Below are 21,010 nucleotides of genomic sequence, written 5' to 3' on the forward strand. Positions count from 1 at the left end.
GGTACTGCGCGCACCTCGGCCTGGACCTTTCGAGGAGAGCTTCACTGCCAGGACCCGGAGAGGGTGGCGCGCACCCCTGCCAGGACCTTATGCGCGGAGCGTCGCGGCCAGCATCCCAGAGCTTGAAGCACACCTCTGCCAGGACCCTGCGTGAAGCTCACCGCTGCCAGGACCCTGCGTGGGGCGCCCCGCCGTCCCCGCCCCGCGCGTCCCCGCCGCCATCCTTGTCCCCGTCCTCGGCTCTCCGGCCGCGCTCTCTATCCCAGTACCCGCTGTCCGCCGCGTCTCGGGCCCGTCTCGCCCGCACGCCCTTGTCACCGTCCCTACGCCGCGTCCTCGGCCTCGCCCACCCTCCGGCCGCGCCCTTCCCGAGGGCCCCCGCCGCCGCCGCCCTGGCGCTCCCTGCGGGCCCCGCCGAGGCCGCCTGCGCCCTGTGTCAGCGCGCGCCCCGAGAGCCGGTGCGCGCCGACTGCGGCCACCGCTTCTGCCGGTCGTGCGTGGTGCGCTTCTGGGCCGAGGAGGACGGACCCTTCCCGTGCCCCGAGTGCGCCGACGACTGCTGGCAGCGCGCCGTGGAGCCCGGCCGCCCGCCGCTCAGCCGCCGGCTGCTGGCGCTCGAGGAGGCGGCCGCGGCGCCCGCGCGCGACGGCCCGGCCTCCGAGGCGGCGCTGCAGCTGCTGTGCCGCGCCGACGGGGGTCCGCTGTGCGCCGCCTGCCGCATGGCCGCGGGGCCCGAGCCGCCCGAGTGGGAGCCGCGCTGGAGGAAGGCGCTGCGCGGCAAGGTGCGCGCGGGCGGTGACCTGTACGCGGCCCGTCCCCATCCCCAACCCGGTCCCCGCTCCCAGACGGTGCCCTGTACCCCCTCCCCCTGTCTCAGCTGGTGTCCTGTCCCCCATCCCCAACCCCTGGACCGTACTCTGTCTTCCCTCCCCCGCTCTCGGCTGGTGTCCTGTCCTCCCTCCCCAACCCGGGTCCCTGCCCCTGGACAGAGGGCCCAGTCTTCCATCCCGTCCTCCCCACTCTCTGACAGTTCCCTGTCCTCTCTAACCCGGGTCCCCTTCCCAGGACCATGCCTTGTTCCCCCTCACCCATCCCTGGACTGTGCTCTGTCTTCCGTTATCATTTGCCAGACGGTGCCCTGTCCCCCACCTCCCCATCCCCTGGACAGTGCCCAGTGCCCTCTCCCTTAACGCCCGCGCCCATCCCTGGACTGTATCTTTCCCCCCACCTCCCACACTCATCCGCGTATTCCATCTTTGGACTGTTGTACCCCTCCCCCCATCTGAAGACAGTGTCCATCTGCCAGCCCCACCCCCATAACTCGCCTCCAGCACTTCATTGCCCTGCCTCTGGGCGTGACGTCACCCTGCAGCAGCGTCCCCGCCCCGCTCTGCCCCCTGAGGTTCTGTTTGGTGGACTCCGCAGTAAGTCGGGCTGTCAGCTGCTGTGGTCCAGTGCGCCCCCTCTCCCTTCACCCAGACTGCTTTCCCACTCGTTCTCGGCGACCCCCACCCATTGGATATTGAAAACTTCCCTGTGCTGTCGACCCTGGGTAAAAACCCGCTATTGGAGAGGCTGGTTGTAGCTGGGGCCTCGGGCCCTGGGAAACCCCCATGGAGGTGGGGTTACAACGTTATTTTAGAGAGTAAAAGCAGCCAGGACCTCCTTCAGTGCAGAGACAATATGTGTGTGTGGTCCCACCCACCCCAGGGAAGACAGGGGAAGCACTCTGTCAGGTGGTGGGTCCAGGGGACCCAGTGAGCACTGGGGGTGGCACTGTGGGTGGTGGGCAGGGGCTGCATAGGGCTGGAGCCTGTGGACTGGAGCTGGGCTCTGCTCCTGTTGGGGGACCCAGGCCTAGGTTTAGTGCACCCTTGACAGGCCATTCAACATTGCTCCCTTGGTGACAGTAACACTAGGGACCCCAGAGCATGGTCTTTGTCCAGTTGCCTGGTTATAGTCTTAGAGCAGGTGCTTTTCTACCAGAGTTCCTTCTGGAGAGAGCTTAGTGGGGTTGCTGAGACCTCCTTTGGTACCTGCAGACCCCTTGTGCAGAGCCTGACAGGCCACGATCACACACTGAGTCTGCCCCTGGACTGGGCTAGGGGACCCTGGAGCTTCTGACTGTGTGCCTACCAGTAACCACTGTGTCTTTCCAGGAGAACAAGGGGTCTGTGGAGATCATGAGAAAAGACCTGAACGATGCCCGGGACCTGCATGGCCAGGCCGAGTCTGCCGCGGCCGTGTGGAAGGCAAGTGGCGGCAGGCCTGCGGTCTGCCCAAGAAGGGGACCCTGACCCCGTTTGGCAGGGATGCAGCTGAGTGCCATGCACTGTGTAGCAAACCCTCCTCCCAGAGGTGGGCAGCGGTGGGGCGGGAGGCCCCAGGGTGTATCCCGGGGACACAAGTGTCCCTCCCTGCCCTGCAGGGACACGTGATGGACCGCAGGAAGAAAGCCCTGACCGACTACAGGAAGCTGCGGGCATTCTTTGCCGAGGAGGAAGAGCGTTTTCTGCAGGAGGCGGATAAAGAGGAGGGATCCCCGGAGGATGAGGACGCTGACCCTGCGGAGCGCTTTGGGTCCCTGCTGCAGGCTGTGTCGGAGCTGGAGAGGAGGCACCGCAACCTGGGCCTCAGCATGCTGCTCCAGGTGGGCACTGCGTCCCGTCCGGACCCCAGGGGAGGGAGCCGGGGCAGTACGGGGACATGGAGGGCTTCAGACCAGCCACCTGGCTCCTGCCTGGGGCTGAATTTGAGGAACGACTGACCCAGGAGACCCTGGCCTCCACACACCCCCTCATATGACAGCAGATCTGGCAGCCCGTCCTTTCTTCCTCGGGTCCCAAGGGTGCCATTCTGATTCTGGAAAGGCTGAGTCATCAGCTCCAAGTGGGTGGAGTGGCCATGATAAGGCTCCGGTCTTGGGGAGATGTGTGGGGCTGGGGGGACTGGTGGGGGCTGGGTCCCACCTCATGGCCTGATCCTGGCACAGCAGCTGTCTCTCTCCTTCCCCACTCCCACCCCTCCCCCTGCAGTGATGTCTGCCCCTGGCGCCAGCCCCAGGCCAAGAAGCTCCACCCACCTGGCCTGGCCCCCAGCCGCTCCTCCATCGCCGCCTTCCGGACTCGCAGCATCCTTCACCCATGAGGGTCCGCACCTAGGTGCACACGCAGGACGCATACCGCAGGTGCCCGCCTTGGGTTGTTTAAGACAGTGTCCCTCAGCAGTGTCCCTGTTCCCTTATCCTGTGGGTGTTCATGTTCCCCAGGCTGTAAACGTTTTACCGTAGAGACCTGTAGCAGGGGTATCGTTGGCCCCAGTGTATCACGACTCTTCATAAAGCTCTTGTCGCTGCCGCCGAGTCTTATTGGCCTGGCGTCTCCGAGGCCCTTGGTTGTCCCCAGACAGCCTGGATCGTCCAGACCTGGCACTCACCCCATTGAAATGCCACCCACGATGGGGCTGGGCTACTGGACACGCACACCCAGGTCATGCAGACTCCCACGCATGCGTCAGACATGCCCACTCAGGGTACATGTGGGTGTAAGTGGAGGGAAAGGGATGCTCAGGACATCTGGGTGGGGAGGGCAGGCAGGCGGGTCAGACCTGTTACTGGCTTGAGTCCCCACGCAGCCTGCACCTACGGCTCCAGCTCTGTCTTCAGGGACTTTGTGGGGTCCGTGTCCAGGGGTCCGAGTCCTTGAAGCTCCGTCACCGCTCTGCCCCCAGTGTGTCTGCTCAGCTGTGCTCGTTTCTCTCTGCACTGCCTGCCCTGTGGTGCCATGGCTTTCCAGGGACTCGCCTTAGCCTTGACCTCTGTCCACCCCCTTCCACCTTCCCCCCCGTGGCCGACCCGAGTATTTTTCCTGGGGAAACCAGAGGAACTGTGCGGAGTGCGGGTCACCCCCAGGCCTGGATGCGGCGTTTCCTTGCTCTGTTCCTGGCTCCCTTTGCTTCACATTTCCTTCAGTAGACAAGTGTACCAAAATCACGACTTGTGGTTACATGATAGTGTAAATTCGTGCAAGTGACAGCAAGGAAGGCAGTGGGGATGAGGCTCCTGCAATGTTGACACACGGGGCCGTTAAGGATGCTTGAGGCTGGGAGTTGGGCCACATTGTGTGGATTTAAGATCAACAGGTCCATTTCAGAGGAGGTCTCCCAGCACCATTTCTGTGAGTTTGGGGGTGGCGTGGCTGGCACTCACGGATCCCCGTAAAGAGGGCTTGCTTCAGCCACTTTGCCGGGTGTCCCTCCTCCTTGTCTGTCTCCTCTGCTGCCCAGCCAGTCTCCAGGGAGGCCCTGTGTCCACGCAGCAGCATAAAGGGGGCTCCTGTAGATGGGACTTCTCCTGATGGGCCCCACACCTCCAGTGAGTGACATTGGGGGAGACTTGCTTAGGACAGGGACAGCTGCCATCCTCCCCCCTCCCTGGAGACCCGTTCTCTGTGGGCAGACCGTGTGACCATGACCACATAACCCTGATAAATAGTCCAGACCTCTCTGAGTCAGCGGCAGTGCTAGGGGTATCCCTGTTCTAGATAGGGTGGGGGACAAGAGGTGGGCACCTGCCAGCAGGCCGGGCCACCTGCTACCCTGCGACACTGCACTCCAGCCCCGGGCTGGTGTACCACAGATGCCAGCATGGTTCTGAATTACCGAGTCTCCTTTGCAATGCTGAGAGTTTGGATGGGACCTGGGTCCCCCTGACTGAGGGAGCTGAAAGTCAGATGAGGCCGGATGCCAGCGTTGGGGACTGAGCAGTGGAGCTTGTTCTGCCGATACACGCGCACAGGGTGCCCGACTCGACCAGCGGAGATGTCCGGGGAGAGGCCAGTCTGCTGATGGTGTCCCAACCACAGCCCCGGCACTGCCGGTGCTCCTCCACGACCAGCTGCCAGATGTCGAGAGATTTAGGGCATGATGACTGAGGGCCCGGTGACCCCCCTTGCAGACGCTCCCTTCCACAGATGCCTCTCTAGGCCCACAGGCGAGGTGCACGTGGACATTCGGTTCACTGTCATTGTGGGGGGCGAGAGTGGGCAGGGCAGAGACCAGCGCCCCTCACTGGGCAGGTAGGAGGTCCAGTGAGGGCTGGAGACCACGGTAGGCCACAGCCCTGGGGACACACAGGACCTGGACACAGGGTGACTTGCAGTGGCTTAGGGCACCGTGCTAGGTCACAGAAATAAGCAAGTGGGATAGAAGACAAAGCACGATTTACTTACATTTCAAATGTGTGCACACAGAACGATTCATGGTTGCAGAGATGCTCCAAACCGACCATTGGCGCGTGTTGCCTGTGGGGAGGGGAACGTGGATAGAGGGAATAGCAGCAGAGCAGAAGGAAAGGAGCCAAGGTGGGTCACCTGGGTGGCCCAGTCAGATAAGTGTCTGCCTTCCGCTCAGATTGTGATCCCAGGGTCGTGAGATCAAGCCCTGTGTCGTGCTCCCTGCTCGGGGGGGAGCCTGCTTCTCCCTCTGCTGCTTCCACTCCCCCTGCTTGTGCCTTTTCTCTCCGTCAAATAATTTTTTTTTTTTAAAGAAAAGGAACCAAGGTCACAGAGTAGGGACTGTGGGTGGAAGGGGGAAAATGGGAGTCCCTAGCCCAGGACTTCACGCCAGGGAAGAGAGCGGGGTTCCAGAGTAGTTTAGGTCATTTTGGGATCTCTGTAAATAGTGGCTAGTTAGTTCTGTGAGGAACGTCCTCTGCGCGTGTGTGTGCGCGTGCCCGTGTGCATGTGTGTGCGTGTAGGTGTGTGTGCGTGTGTGTGCAAGGGAGGCTTTGGAAGGCAGTGTGACCCTGGAGAAGGTGGGGGGCTTCCGTAAGGGAACACAGAATACCGATTCCCGGACGCGAGTACACTGGTCAGTCCTACAGCCTCAGGGGGGCACTGGCCACCACGTTCAGATTTCCGGGGAACTCTTGACTCCCCATTTTGACACTCTTTAGGAGGTTGTGCCCTCCCACTTTGGAATGTCTCTCACGCCCAAGGCTGGGCAGGGACCCCAGCGGTAGCGGGTTCCAGAAGCCCTCTGCCCTGGGCCTCCGTCCAGGCTCTCAGGTGCAGCAGCAGCCGAGCTGCAGTTCCCACCCAGAGCGCCCACAGACCTGCCCCCGTTCACGCCTACATTTTCTTAGGGAAGGCTAGCTGCTGGCAGGACGCGGAAGGCCCCACACAAACTAGGGTTCCCTCCAGCAGAAGGCAGAACAACTCTGTGGGCACCCGGGAGCCCCTCAGTCAGGGGCTCATCAGAGTTAAGGCTCTTCGTTTCCTAACGCCGGAGACATAACTTAGATGAGACAAAGACCCTGAAGTCTCCCCCACTCCCGCCTGCCTTATTTTTGAAGATAACTCGTTGGACTCAGGTTTTATTAAACCTTCTTTCATGAAGAGGATGTGCTAGTGAGCCGTTCTACTTGACGAGTATAAAACCATTCCGAAATGAAGACATGCCAGTGAAAACATCAGCGCGACAGATGATGGAGTAGGTCAGCAGGCCAGGAAGGACATCGCAGCCATCTCTGAAGTCTTGTTTCTACAGGGCAGTTCTGCCACAGGAGAGGGCAAATTTAAATACAAAGCAATAGAACACGGACCACGTAGGCCTTGGATGCAGTGTCTCCTTTTTTGTAAATGTTCTCAGCCACCCCCCCCCCCCCCCCCCCCGTTTCTGTGACCAGGGATGGTGCGTCCCTCTGCACGGGCAACCTCTCCAGGTTTCCTCTGCGCGCGGGCTCCTTTCCTCATTTTAGGGATTTCATTCCCACAGCGAGGCAGCGGAGCGCCACCCCTTCGCCTCCCCAGACGGCGCCGGACTTCGGGCGTTCCCTGGCCCTCGCGCCCCGGCCGGCCGGGCACAGGGCTGAGGGCAGGGCTGAGCGCGCCTCAGCGGAGAGCTCGGCCGTAGCGCGCGGCCGGTGCCACGACGAGCAGCGGGAAGGCGACACTCGGCGAAGGGACTTCAAAGCACGCGCGCCCGGAGAGCACTGAGGACGCGGCTCTCGGGCTGCATGCAAATCAAGCGACTATCCAGGTTTCTTCTGATTGGACAGGCCGCCAAGCTCAGCGTCGCGGAGAGGCCAATGGGGCTCCCGGACGGCACGGTGCCCGCACCCCATTGGTGAACGCAGCATGCAGCGGCGCGCTCCCCTTATATAAAGCCGTCGGCCGGCACCCGGCTCGGAGTCGTGTGTCTGCGGCAAGCAGGGAGGCGAGGTTAGCATGGGGAAGAAGGTGTGCGCCGTTCCGCGCCACCTGCAGCTGGCCATCAGCTCGCTGGACGGCGTCCTGCCCAACGTTCAGGCCCGGCTGCTGGTAGGTTTCTCCCCGTCTCGTCCGACCTTGTCCTTGCTTGTCTTTGGGCACCTGAAGTCCCAGAGCCAAGGCTGGCACACGAGCTGGCAATGGTCCTGGCCCTGAACTCCTTGCCTCCGAGGACGGGGACGCCCAGAATCCGAGCATCCGGGCCTTGCTGAGCCTCACGCCCCAGGTGCAAGCCTTGCCGCAGGCCCTGTAAGCTATCCTGCTTCTCCGCGGCTGCCCATATTCATCAAACCTAGTCGTAAGTACGCAGGCCTGTCTTTGGGTCTTCCGCTGCTTAGGAAGGTTGCGTGCCCCGTAAAACTTATATGACATTAGCTTGTGGGCTTTTCTCCTGTGAATGTGCCTCTGTCAGCTGTTTTCAGATCCAGCCAGGGACTCCTAAGAAGGTTGAGGAAAACATTTTCAACCCCCTCGGTCACTCCCGTTGTTCCCAACTTGTGTTGTATGCTTCACAGCCAGGAGCCCCTAAGCAGGTGGAATCCTGGTCCTTCCAAGTGGCCATGGCCTGGAAGTCTTGCACAAATGATTGCAGAGGTGAGACTTAACTGTAGTCTCCCAGCGCCGCCTGTGGAGTCAGCCCGTAAGCCCCGGCTGCAAGGAGGAGGGCGCATGAGCGCAGAGAATGGTAAGGCTGGAGAATGTGTGAGTTTCCAGGATGGTTTTTGGTGCACCAGGGCCACAGCTGTTTTTAGCAGGATACAGAAACTTCGGGTGACCTTCCAGCACTGCTGGAACTGCTGACCTCCAGCGCTGGTCACACACAGTCTGAGCTCTTCCAGAATCTCCCAGTCACGTGGGCCCCTGAGAAACCTAGGTCAACAGGTCAACTTGCCAGCCTGCAAAACAGCGAGTTTAAAAAAAAAACCCAAATAGCTGTGGGGCCTTGCTCCTGCCTCCTCCTGCTGGTTTCCTGGGCCCCTTACACTCTGGCTGCTCTTGACCCTTCTGCACCCTGCAGGTAGGTATCTGGACCCCAAACTCCCTGAAACGTTTGTGCTGACCGGTGTGTGTCTCACCTGCAGGCCAGACTGCTTTGAGCAGGGAGGTTTCCGCTAACTTTCTTTTTTCTTGCAGCAGTTGCTCCATTTTTTGTCTGCATTTCCCCCCCGCAGCTGCCACTGGTCCTGGTTCTGTTCAATTCTGCATTTGTGCCCCGTGGTGATGTAATGAATTGTAGTTCATTGCTGCCAGAACACTTTGCAAGCATTTGTGCTTTGCAGTGGCACTGTGAAGTGACACCTCCGTGCATCTTAGAAGAGGCTCTCGGAGCTTCGAGGTGTTACGTGACTCGTCAAAGCTGCAGAGCCTAGTGGGTAGCATGCATCCCTGAACCTATCTGTGCATGGTGGGTGCAGCGCTGAGAGTTCCAGGCTGCTCTGTGTGCTTCTCACCAGCAGTGTCCCACTGGATCCTCCAGCTGCCTTACACGCTAGGGTCATGGGACCATGGACTCTCATCTACCAGAAATAGAGTCGAATCCTCATGGGAGATTTTGACAGAGACCAGAATCTCTGGGAAGGTATCTGGCCTACATGCGGGGTATCAGAAGCCCCTGGCACGTGCGTGCCTGCACGCGCGCGCACACACACACACACACACACACAGACAGGTGTGCAGAATTCCAGAGGACCATGACTTCTGATGCCTCTTACCGTTGTGAGTCTGGGAAGAAGTGCTTTGTAGACACAGAGGCAGTCAGACCAATGATACATTCCAAGTCCCTCTACTTGGTGGGCACGGTTCCCAAGAGGATGGGTTGTGTTCAAAGGCTCAGGGCAGGCAGACACAGGTCAGGAGATTGCTGAGTGTGACAGCTCCTGCTAGTGCAAAATGCAGAAAAGTGCCACATGGGAGACACAGACACCTAGTCACCGCATGTGGAAAAGCTGGACATGTGTGAGCTCAGAGCTGGAAGGCATCTACCTGGATGGAAGGGATTTATGGCCAACTAGCCATCCTATAAACATCCCTAAATGAACTCTGGAGTACGGGGATTGCCATAGTGTGTGTGTGTGTGTGTGTGTGTGTGTGTTTTCATTGGGGTGAAATTCATATAACACAAACTCAATCACTTCACTTTTGAAGAATTCAAAGACAACACATGGGATGGGAAAAAATACTTGCAAACCATATATCTGATAAGGAGTTAAATATCCAAAACATATAAAGAACTCACACAACCCAATAGCAGAAACAGAAACCAATAAACAAAACCCCCTAATAGCCCAATTAAAAAATGGGCAGAGAACTCAAATAGACGTTTTTCAACAGAAGACATCCAGATGGTCAACGGACACATGAAAAGATGCTCCACGTCCCTGAGCGTCAGGGAAATACAATCAAAACCACGATGAGATACCACCTCACACCAGTCAGAATGGATAAACTTAACAGGTCAGGAAATGACAGATACTGGAGAGGATGTGCAGAAAGGGGATCCCTCTTACATTGTTGGTGGGAATTCAAGCTGGTGCAGCCACTCTGGAAAACAGTAGGGAGGTTCCTCGAAAAGTTGAAAATAGAGCTACCCTGCGACCCAGCAATTGCACTACTGGGAATATATCCAAAGGTAACGAAAACACGAACTGGAGAGGATATCCGTACCCCTGTGTTCACCGCAGCATTATTTAGAATAGCCAAGACATGGAAGCAGCCCAAGTGTCTGTGGATGATGAGTGGATAAAGAAAATGTGTATCCATGCACACACACAATGGAATAGTATTCAGCCAGAAACACTTGGAAGCCACAGCGTCCGCAGCAACAGTGATGGACTTGAGAGTGCTGTGCTGAGGGAGGTAAGTCAGACGAAAATAAATCCTGCATGATCTCACGGACATGTGCGATGTAACAAAAGGAAAACAAAGACCCCAACTCAGACAGAGATCAGACTTGTGGTTCCCAGGGGTGGGGGCTGGGGCGGGGTGGGGAGGTCAAAAGGTACAGACACGGTTATGACATAAATAAGCAATAGGGATGTAACGTGCAGCATGGGGTGTGTAGCGAACACCGATGTGGAAGTATAGAGGCAAGTTAGCGCCCAAGATGGCTAAAGAGAAGGAGGAATGTGTTTTATTCTATTCTTACTGTATCTATAGGAGAAGGTGCGTCTGGCTGAACATACTGAAATCAAGCCATCATGCCATGTGCTTTCAACCTACACAGTGATATATCCCAACAAAACTGGAGGAAATATTTTAAAAAATACTTACATAACGAGATGTCACAAAAGAAGAAAAGTAGGTGCTTGTGGGATGGGTGGACGCCCTAACCCACAGACCTTTCCTGCCAAGAGGTACTGAGATAGGCTTGTAGACCTTCCCCGTGACCTTCCTGGTCTTCCATGTCCTTGCATGTTGTAAAGAATTCCGGGGATGGAAACAGCACCTTGGTGTCCTCGTCCTCTGGGGCCGGGAAGCAGGAGGCTGCGGACCGACCACGGAGGGGTCCTGTTGATGGCTGCCCCTCACCCCGTCTTGGCTCAGGCCCCCAGAGCCTCCTCGCAAGGCCCACACATTTCAAACGCCAACAAGCTGAGGTGTGGTTACGCATCTGCTTTGCTCTGTATAACCCCCCTGGGAACTGCATGCTCTGTGACTTCTGGGAACCTCCTGATGCCAAATGCTGTCAGCCCCCCACCTCGCCGCTCGAAAGCCTGGGTCCTTAAAATCTGCGACCCAGGGTTCTGCCTGAGGAAATCCCAAGTGGGAACGTATCTCATCAAACAGCTGCTTCTGAGTAGACAGGGCCTAACCTCTCCTTCAAGACCGAGACACGTGGGGAGGCTGGGAGTCAGGGGCAATCCTGTTCTGGAGACATTCTGCACAGCCCGGGTTGCTGGTAAGGGCAGAGTATTGCATGGAAAACCCAGAGCTTCCTGTTGGATCCCAGGGGTCTCTGACCATGAGTTTCCTTCCACTCCGCTGTGTTCTCCTTAAGGATGGGGTGGCTTTCTGGCCTGAGGCTCAGCTGTCAATGTCCATGCACCTGAGCAGGACCCTGATGCCCACCTGCAAGGTTGTGGCGAGGGTAGAATGACCATGGCCAAGGACTCGGGGCTCAGCGTGCTGTCTGCCGGTGGTAGTGTTGTCAGTGTTCTGGTTTCGTCCTCCTCAGGTGAGATCCCGGCTTGGACTTGGGCTCAGCCTCTTAACTGAGTGTCCTGTGCTAGCGTTTTCACTCAGGCTGAGGTGGAGCCCCTCAGCATACTGACGGGGTCATTGTGGGGTCCCTACATTGCTCCTGGCTCATAAGATGCTGGAATTCTGCCTTGGGTTTGTGGGAAGGGAATTTGCTGCCTCCTGGCCCATGGGAGGGAGAGTGGCATCTGTGTGGGGAACAGCTCCTCATACCCTCCGAGGCCCTCGCCAGGGGCCAGGCTCAGGTGTCCTGCCTTCCGTGGGACAAGGCAGCTGATCTGTGGGGGCAGCGGGAGGCCCTTCGTGTGTCAGCCCGTACAGCTTAACCATGAACAAAGCAGGCGTGTGGATTTCCACTTGGTACACACACGTATGAGAATTGGAATGTTGACGTCCGTGAGTCTATCAGTTGAAGAACGTGCATGTGTCGGTTCGTGTGGGCTTCCTCATGGTTCTGGAGGCTGGAAGCCCAAGACGAAGTTGCGGGCAGACTCAGGGTCTGGGGAGAACCTGCTCCCGGGCATCTTGTCACTGGTCTCATGTGGCGGGAATGTGGAGGGAGCTCTCGGGGTCCTGCAAAGACACTAATCCCATCATGGGACTCCACCCTCATGACTCAGTCACCTCCTGGAGCCCCCGCCTGCCAACACCACCTGATGGGGGTTAGGTTCCAACATGTGGATTTTTGGAAACAAACTGTAATATATATTTGATACATTTGTGCATGTATCTAGTTCCCAGTTGATCTGTTTGTATTTCTAAATGGGTCAGACGGGCTTCACTAAGTGCTACTCATGGAGCCTGAGCGGGTAGCCGTGAGCATGGCACAGGGCACAGGGGACATGGGCAGAAGACACCGAAAATCCCGAGACAGAGCTCACAGAAGGGTGAGCCAGCCCCCGACACCCTGGTGTACAGATGGATTCAGAGCTCCAGACAGGGAGCCCCCAGGTCTCTGCTTCACTCCCCCACAGCTGCCACACTCAGCGCTCTGACACCAGCTGGGTGTCCTGCAGGTCCCCTCGATTCTGGCACGACCCAGAGTCGGCGTCAGCCCCCATGGCTTCGGGGCTCAGGCCCATGAGACCACCCCCACTTCAGACGCCAATCGCAAGGAGCAGATACTCAGGGACCCACAGCTCGTGTCTGACTTGGCTGCAAACGGGGAGGTGCCCATGACCACCCCCCCCCCCGGGAATCCGTCATTTGCTGGAGCGGCTCACAGATTCCAGGGAAACACTTCCGAACAGTTACCGGTTTCTTACGTAATAAAAGATGCAACAGAGGACACACATGAACAGCTGGGTCAGGAGGCCCGTGGACGAGGTCTGGGAGGACCTGAGCACAGGAGCTTCGTGCCTGCAAAGTTGGGGGGCGCTCCGGAAATTCCCAGGCGTGTAGGAGCTCTGTCACACACTAGCCACTCAGGAACTACACAGGTCTGCTGTGCCGGGAAGTGGGGGCACAGAGCAATACAGACACTCCTTACTGTTTCACAGCAGGGCAGAGAGGGAAGGTCCCCGAAGGGATGTTCTTGAGGGAAATCCACTTTGCTGTGGATCTCCAGGACAAGCCCCTGAACTTTGCACAAAATGCTGGAACATTGTACCAGGCAGAACGTCAGGGGCTGTGGAGAGAGGGGCAGAAACTGGCTGAATGAGGCAGGGACAGAGAGACGTCGCGATTTTATTTTCATGACTATTACTTGTGGATCACTGTGCCAGGGGTTCCCCAGGCCTCGTGGAACTTGGAAGTAGAGCCCCAGGCACACACAGAAGCGAGTGTCCTGGTCCCAGTCTGTCCCAGGCAGGTCTCTGCTGTCCCAGATCACATGGGACCACACTGGCAGAGGGGGGCATTGCCCAGGGCTCCCCAGAGACTGTAGCACTAACACGTTGATCCTCAGTCAGGCATTGGGACATGTACGTTGGCTCTAAGAATGTATTGGTCAGGGTGCTCCCAAGAAGCAGAGCCAGTAGGGTGTGTGTGTATAATATATATAAATACATAAACATGATGTTAATATATAACATAAATATATTTATATATATAAATATATAATATAAATGTGTATAATATGTATTATAAGAAAAAATATAGAGAGAAATTTATTTTAAGGGATTGGCTTGCAGTTGGGGGCTGGTTGTCTGAAATCTTCAGTGCAGACTAATAGGCTGGAGCCCCAGGGAAGAGCTGATGTTGCGACTTGAATCCAAAGGCCACCTGGAGGCAGAATTCCCTCTTTCGTAGAAACCTCAGTCTTTGCTCCTAGGGCCTTCAACTGATTGGGTGAGGCCCACCCACGTTATGGCAGGTAATCTGCTTTACTCAAAGTCTACTGATTTAGATGTTATTCTGAAAAAACAAAAAAACAAAACTTCAGCAGCGATATCTAGACCGGTATTGGGCTAAATATCTGGGCACCATATCCTGGCTGAGCTGACACATAAGATTTGCCATCACAAGGAGTCAAGGAGGTTGTAAGGCCTCAGTCGTCAGAAGCTGGGAAGCGGAAAGAAGGGGCCTAAACCAAGGTCTCTGCCCAGGCTGCCATTGTTGTGAGTTTCCATTGTTTCCCCTTTAAAATAAAACAAACAAGTAAATTTTTTAAAAATGATAGAAGGAAAGAGCTAAGCCCTGGAATTGGAGAGATGAGGTTCGACCAGGAGCCCAGAAATGAGGTGGAGTCCCCGGCATGTCCCTGCAGGGGCTGTTGCTGCTCCAAGGACAGAGGTGCCCAAGTCTCTTCCAGGACCCCCTCCCACATGCCCAGGCCCACCAGACCCTGGCATGCTCCCTTGGAGGGAGGGCCAGACCCCACCTGGCATGGCAGTGATGGTGGACCCGCGTCCTGGCAGGAGTCCCAGGTCTGCCATTTGTTCGGAGAAGCCTCGTCCTGGAGGTGGCTCTCCACTTCCCTCCCCTTCTCTGGGAGCCCCCACGGGATCATTCTCCGCCCTGTGTGTGTGTGCACAGCACAGTGGAATGCAAAGCCTTCCGTCCCAGCCCCTAAACCCCATCTTGTCATCCTGAGCTTCACCCCGCCCCACCCTGGTGGTCTCCACGAGACCCATCTGCGCACAGCACCCCTCCCCCATGCCACTCTGCAGACCAGCCACCGAAGACCTGACCTCCAAGGAGTGGCCACTCCCTGCGCCGGCCTCCCAGAGACCCAGCGTGCATCATCCTCACCATCGTCCCAGGCACGGACCTCTGAGAGCCAGACTGAGGCTGCCCCTGTCCTGGTGTGGCTGGCCCTGTCTGCCCTCGGGCTTCCCACAGGAGGTAGGGGAGAATGGGGAGGGCGGCCGGCGCCAAGCCCCTGCAGACTCAGGGGATGGGATACAGGTGCTCAGCCTCCTCTCACATCACCGCTCCGGGCAGAGGGGCCCTCGGGGTCTGAGGCTTACTGTTAGTTAGGGTGAGAGTGGGGCATTTGGTTCCTTCGTGCACAGAGCCTGTCCGATTTGCCAGGAGCAGGGAGGTGGTGAGGTGAGGCTGCAAGATTCAGGAAGGGTTATTTACAGTTGAGGAGCTGCCAAAGCAGTGGGAATGAGCCAGCCTTTGTCAGAGCTCCTTCTGTCCCAGCCTGAGATCCTATGGAATTTCAAGCTCTCAGGAGGCTCTCTTACGCTCTACCCCTCCTGGCTGACTTTAGGGTCACCTCCTTCAGGTGTGTGCCCAGGTGCCATCAGCAAGGCCTTCCCTGATCTCCCCCATGAAAATCACCTGCTCCCGCATCCGCTCTGTGCATTTTTGTAGCATTTACCACCAACTAATATTTTACTTAATGAACAAATTTTACTCAGTTATTAAAATTCCCACTTACAGAATAAGGGTAGGGCTTAAAACATTTTATTGTTGCCCTGTTTTGTTTGCTCCTCTGTCCCTGGTGCCTGCAGCATTGAAGAGGATTATTAATGCATGAATAAATACAACGTCAGAGCCTTAGGTGATAGTGGCAAAAGCCACTTAGTTTACAGATGAGGAAGTGAAGACCCAGAAAGACAGAGGGGCTTTTCTTGAACTCACATACTCAAGGTCAGCTCCGGACTCATGTTTAATGGACCCTATGCAGGAAACGACCCAGCTTCATCCCTTTGGCCACACACACGGTGTGGAAATAGGCCTTTGAGATTAGGTTCTCTCTGCCCACAGCCCACTCCCCCTGCCCCCAGCCCTTTTCCATCACATTTCCTGGTCTTGGGAAAGTGGGGACGACGCCAGCATCTTTTCTGAGTTGTACGTGAAGCTGCTTTGTGAGGACTGCAGTAGGATGTTGCAGCGTGTGGCTGTAGGCCATGTCCCTGGGGCGGGGGACATCATAACAGAGACTGGAACAGAAGGTTGGAAGTCCTGCATCTCACATTCATAGGAGGGGCTGGAGATGGAAAACCATGCAGTTGCTCGGCCTTCTGGCAAAGGACAAAAAGACAGGCTACCGTGTATGTTAGATTTGTATTGGAAAAGCACTAACTTTTTTTTTTTTTAAAGATTTTATTTATTTATTCGACAGAGATAGAGACAGCCAGCGAGAGAGGGAACACAAGCAGGGGGAGTGGGAGAGGAAGCAGGCTCATAGCGGAGGAGCCTGATGTGGGGCTTGATCCCATAACGCCGGGATCACGCCCTGAGCCAAAGGCAGACGCTTAACCGCCGTGCTACTCAGGCGCCCCGAGGCACTAACTTTCTGGCACACTGTTGGGGAAAACAAAATTACTCCTAAAGGATGAACTGGACCTTGGTTTGGAGCTTGTGAAGAATCGGTGGCAGCCGCTTGTTGGAACCCAAGCTTGTGCATGTCTGCTCAGCGGCTCCTGCCTGAGTAAATTCTCCCAGACTTACTGGGCTGAAAACCAGCTGAGGGTGGGCTGACAGCCTCAGAGGCCACCCAATCATTAACACACACACACACACACACCCCGTCAGCATGGCGATCCCTTCTCTGTGGACTCATGGTTGATTTGTCTAAAAAATTGTTTCTAATGTCAGCAAATGATCAGTACCATGCATTTGCAGGAAATGCAGTATCATTTAACACGACACGAACAAATATTAGTACTGTTTGTACAATCTACATTATGAGTATGCCAATAGTAACAGTAAAGCAGGACAAATGTGTATATGTTTGTAGGTGTTTGAGAGATCAAGACATGGTAGGAAACTAGAAACAAAATATCAATTTAAATATTTGTTTCAGAGCTCTGTTCTAAATAACTGGAAAGCAGAAGACAGCTTTTGATTTCCTGCCTAGAGAAAGGAATGCCCACGCGAATTAGTTCTCCTAGCTAACTAAACAGGAAAACCCCGCCTTGATTGCTCAGGGAGGTAGCTTTCCTTCAGTTCAGTCCTTTAAAAGCAGATTAAGTGTGGCGAAGACCCTTGGGTGCTTGCTGGATCCTGCACACGGCGCGCAGTGAAATGGAGCAGGAGTGCTTATTAAGCCAGGAAAGGTCCAAGTGCCCTCAGCTGTCCCTGCCCAGACTTTCTCTGAAGACATTGGGGTGGGAAGCACAGAGGCATAAATCATAATCTGCCTCCTGCTAATCTCCGCGGCTAGTGGGAGGGAGGGTTGTATGTGAAATCTCCGAGTAGCAGGCACTGAACAAGCACAATTACCCTCCCCCACGTGGTCTCCAGTGGAGTGTGCACCTCTGTGTCCGGAAGAGGCTGCTAGCTTTTGTCTACAGAAATATTGTGAAAGGTTTCAGTGTAGAATAAAAATAGCTACTTGTTGATAAAAGGAAGGGAAAGGGAACCATGTTCCAGCAATTAATAACAGCACAGGCACATGTGTTCAAGTATTTGCTTCATAAATGCGAACACACTGGGATCCCACCATCCAGGATCACCCCCTGAGCCGAAGGCAGAAGCTTAACGACTGTGCCACGCAGGAGTCCCCAGTGTGGGGTTTCTGTCCCAGGGTGTACGGGTTAAAGCTCCCAACTCTGGTGCACAAGCCCCATGGGCAACCCTCGTCTCCACGTGCAAAGCTTGCCCACGTTGTGAAAGCCCCGACCGGCCTCCCCAGGCCAATCTGCAGGGAGGGAGGGGGAGAGAAGAGCAGGACCAGGGCAGGCGCAGACCGCCTGTGTGAAGGGCAAGCCCGAGGCGGGAGCAAGGAATGCTCTTTGGCTTTGCCTCCTCGGCATCAATCACAGAATTTTGTCCAGAAACGGAGCAGACCTGTTCATCCAGTGAATGAAATCAGCTTCAAAAGCGAGTGACAAATACTAGGTTTTCCAAGGCGAACACGCTGGGTTCGGGCGGAAAGCGTCTCTCTCAACCATTACCCTAAAAAACCCCTCAGAGCACGGCCACTGGGGCTCGCCGTCCCCGCGCGGCCAACAACACCCTGAACACAGCCCTTCGCAGGGACGCGCAGCCCGCCCGCGAGAACCACAACCCAGAGAGCACAGATCCGGGCTCCCAGCGCCTCCCAACAGCCGCCCCGCGCGGACCCCGACGCTAAGACCGCGTCCAATGACAGCTCAGCTTCTCCGACGCTCTCGAGCAGCGCTTTCCGAGAAAATCTCCGAGGCGACGCGACATCGATGAGTGTTCGCTCCAGCCTTCCGAATTTCCACCCCACAGGACCCCTGCACGCGCTGAAAGCCTCCGGAGCCTAGCGTCCGCATCAGCGTGCGGTCCCCTTTAATAGGCAGCGGTCGGACCAGATTGAAAACCACACACCCCAGGGCCGTGTCCGGCCGAAGGCCAACGGTCGGGTCCAGCGCCCCCTCCGGGGGACGAGGGTCCTGCAGCCTGCTGATCGCTCTTGCGCGGGATTTGTACCCAGAACCGGAAAGACAAAAGCGTGGCCCGGGCTGTGTGGACAGTAAGGAATGAAAACCGTACACGTCAGTTCTTGCTCATAGCTTAGCGTTGCATTTAATTAACCAAATAAAGTTAATAGTTTGTCTTTTTTTTTTTTTCCCTGTGGGACATCTTTTCTTAACTAATCCGTTTCTAACTCTCAGCTAGGGGACGGATTTGGGGGATGAGGTCAGTAGGGACACATACCGCCTTCCTTACGAGGTCACTGGGAGTGCAGAGGGTCCTTTCAGCCTCCATCAGCCCGAGGGTGCAAGGAAGGCGCAGCCCCGCGCCGGCCCCTCCGTGCCAATCTTGCCGCGACAGACTCTGGCAGACAGAAGCCGACCCGGAAACCTCGTCCCCGGGGCCTCAGTCAGGGGGTTCTCCCAAGTGCGTGCGAGTTTGCAGCACTGCAGCGACACCCACGCCACGATACAGCGAGTTAGGTCTGCACCAGGCTGTCGTCTGTCCTGCGTTATGTTCACACACAATGTACCTACCTTAATTAAAAATCACTTTGTTGTTAAAAAATGCTATCACGTGAGCTTTCAGTGATAGGTAATCAATGACTATAGATGACCATAAGGATCTCATAATAATGAAAAGGTTTGAAATAGGGCCGGAATTACCAAAATGTGACACAGAGACTTGACGTGAGCAAATGCCGTTGGAAAAATGGCCCGATATACTTGCTCTGCACAGGGTTGCTACAAGCCTTCAATGTGCACAAAATGCAGGGCCTGCCAAGCTCCATAGAGCAAAGCACAGTAAAACGATGTATGCCTGCGCTTGGGACAAAATGTAGGGCGAGGAATGGTGTCGACTTCCTTGTTTTCCCTTCCTTCGGAGCCAATAAAGCCGAGGCATGTTTCTGCTGCTCCCTCCTGCATCCGCGCTCAGGGTGGGTGAGTGCCCAGGAGAAAGAAAGAGGAGGGGGAGTTTTGGGAGGTCTTCTGGAGCGGGGGGGGGGGGGGGGGGGGGGGGGGGGGTGGGTGGTGGCTGGGGGAGTGGAGGGAGAGGAGAATTCCCAGTGGCTGTCCTTCGGGCTCATTTTTGTTTGCTTGTGTCATGTCCTCATTTACATGGGTCCTATTAAGAAACTTCTGTCGTCTGGTGAGTTGCCAGCACAGACGCTGGGTGCTCTGAGGGACAAGAGATTTTGGAAGCCTTTGCTTGTTGGTTTTGCATGCTCCTGTTCAAAGCATGGACTGGCCAATGTAAGAGAGACGTCAGAGACCTTAAGGTGAGAGCCTTCGTTGCAGGCAGGGCCTAGACAAGAGCCCCTCTGCCATGAACTGACTTTTGTTGCTCCCAAGCTCCCACGTTGGAACCTCGACCCCCCCAGTGGGAAGGTATTAGGAGCAGGGCCTTTGGGAGCTGGGGAGTGGAGCCCATGGGACTAGCCGCCTTCTGAAAGTTGGGAAGAGAGCTTGCTTGTTCTTTCTCTTTCTCTGCTGTGTGAGACAATCAGCGCCCTGATTTCAGACCCCCAATCTCCAAACACTAAGCTGTCCCTGCCCCTCAAACCAGAGGACCCTACCTCTGTCAGGTCCTAGAGAACTAACTGAGCTAAGAGTCCAGCGAGGTGGGACCGTGGGCCATACAGAAGCTGCCTGGGTGGGCAGGAAATTCCCACTGCCTGACCTCACGCCCAGCCTTCGTGGGGTGTGGACTGTCTGAGGTCACCTGTCGGGATTGTGGAGTGAGTACCCAGATGACGTGAAGACTCATAGCTGGCTCTGTATGCCCACGGCAGTCCCAGCGTTCGTCTGCCTTCCTCCCAGCTGGCCCCTCTGCGTTTACTTCCCTCCTTTGGATCACAAGCGAACATGGCAACCCTAACCCGTGTCACTTAAACAAGAGAAGATGTGTCAGTTCTAACTATGGACAGGCATGTAGCATCGGGACTCATGCGTGTGCTGGCTTGTTGGGATACGTGTGTGCAGACAGGGTCCCAAAAGAGAAGCCCAGCTGTGTCGCGGAAATGTTGAGGAGAAATCACACGGGGCCAGTTAAACAGGCAATGGAGACTTTATTCAAGACTCTTGCAAGGGGTGGGGGACGAGGGGAAGAACTCTACTCTGAATGGAAGTAGGGGTCGGGGGTGCCTGGGCTCAGTCAGTGAAGCCACTGACTCTGTTTCGCCTCCGGCCATGATCTCAGGGTCATGAAATCAAGCCCCACGTTGGGCTTGAATCTCTCCCTCTGCCCTCCCCCTCAAAATAAATAAAAAAATCTTTAAAAAAAATTACGTTGAATTAGCCAGCATACAGTACATCATTAGTTTTTGTTGCAGTGTTCAATGATTCATTAGCTGTGTATAACACCCAGTGCTCATCCCAAGACACGCCCTCCTTAATGCCCATCACCCAGTTACCCCAGCCCCCCACCCTGTTCTGTAACCTTCCGTTTGTCTCCTGGAGTCCATAATCTCTCAGGGTTTGTTTCCCTCTCTGATTTCTTCCCATTCAGTTTTCCCTCCCTTCCACTATAAATCTTCAAAAAAACCAAGGAGGGGTTTACAGCAACAGGTGGGGAGAGGGAGAGGATGGAGAATTACTGCATGCCCTCAGCCTGAGGGACACTGCTGTCACTGGTCTGTGTGCTGACCCCACCCATCGTCATGCCCAAGGATCCCGCCGCGGGGACGGGTCTTATTTCAGTACTTCCATTTCACCATCCCAAACGGTTTACAGAAGAAAGAGAGCCGTGGATGCACGGCGTTGTCT

The 21,010-nt window shown here is 56.0% G+C and overlaps 1 protein-coding gene across 1 annotated transcript; it reads left to right on the top strand.

Moving 5' to 3' along the window:
- On the top strand, positions 1-3,355 carry RNF187 (ring finger protein 187). The gene is made up of 4 exons (XM_026488596.4): positions 1-782; positions 2,160-2,252; positions 2,429-2,650; positions 3,036-3,355. The coding sequence occupies exons 1-4, from the start codon at positions 90-92 to the stop codon at positions 3,036-3,038; spliced, it is 1,011 nt and encodes a 336-aa protein (XP_026344381.1). The 5' UTR covers positions 1-89; the 3' UTR covers positions 3,039-3,355.
- Positions 3,356-21,010: the final 17,655 nt, after the last annotated feature.

Source organism: Ursus arctos, unplaced genomic scaffold (genome assembly GCF_023065955.2).
Source record: "Ursus arctos isolate Adak ecotype North America unplaced genomic scaffold, UrsArc2.0 scaffold_5, whole genome shotgun sequence".
Classification (NCBI taxonomy): Eukaryota; Metazoa; Chordata; class Mammalia; order Carnivora; family Ursidae; genus Ursus; species Ursus arctos.

Bases quoted from the DNA above. Each gene is read 5' to 3' on its own strand.
- RNF187 (XM_026488596.4), top strand. From the start codon at position 90: ATGCGCGGAGCGTCGCGGCCAGCATCCCAGAGCTTGAAGCACACCTCT. The intron at 783-2,159 runs GTGCGCGCGGGC...GTGTCTTTCCAG, and splicing joins GGAAGGCGCTGCGCGGCAAG to GAGAACAAGGGGTCTGTGGA. The intron at 2,253-2,428 runs GCAAGTGGCGGC...CCTGCCCTGCAG, and splicing joins CTGCCGCGGCCGTGTGGAAG to GGACACGTGATGGACCGCAG.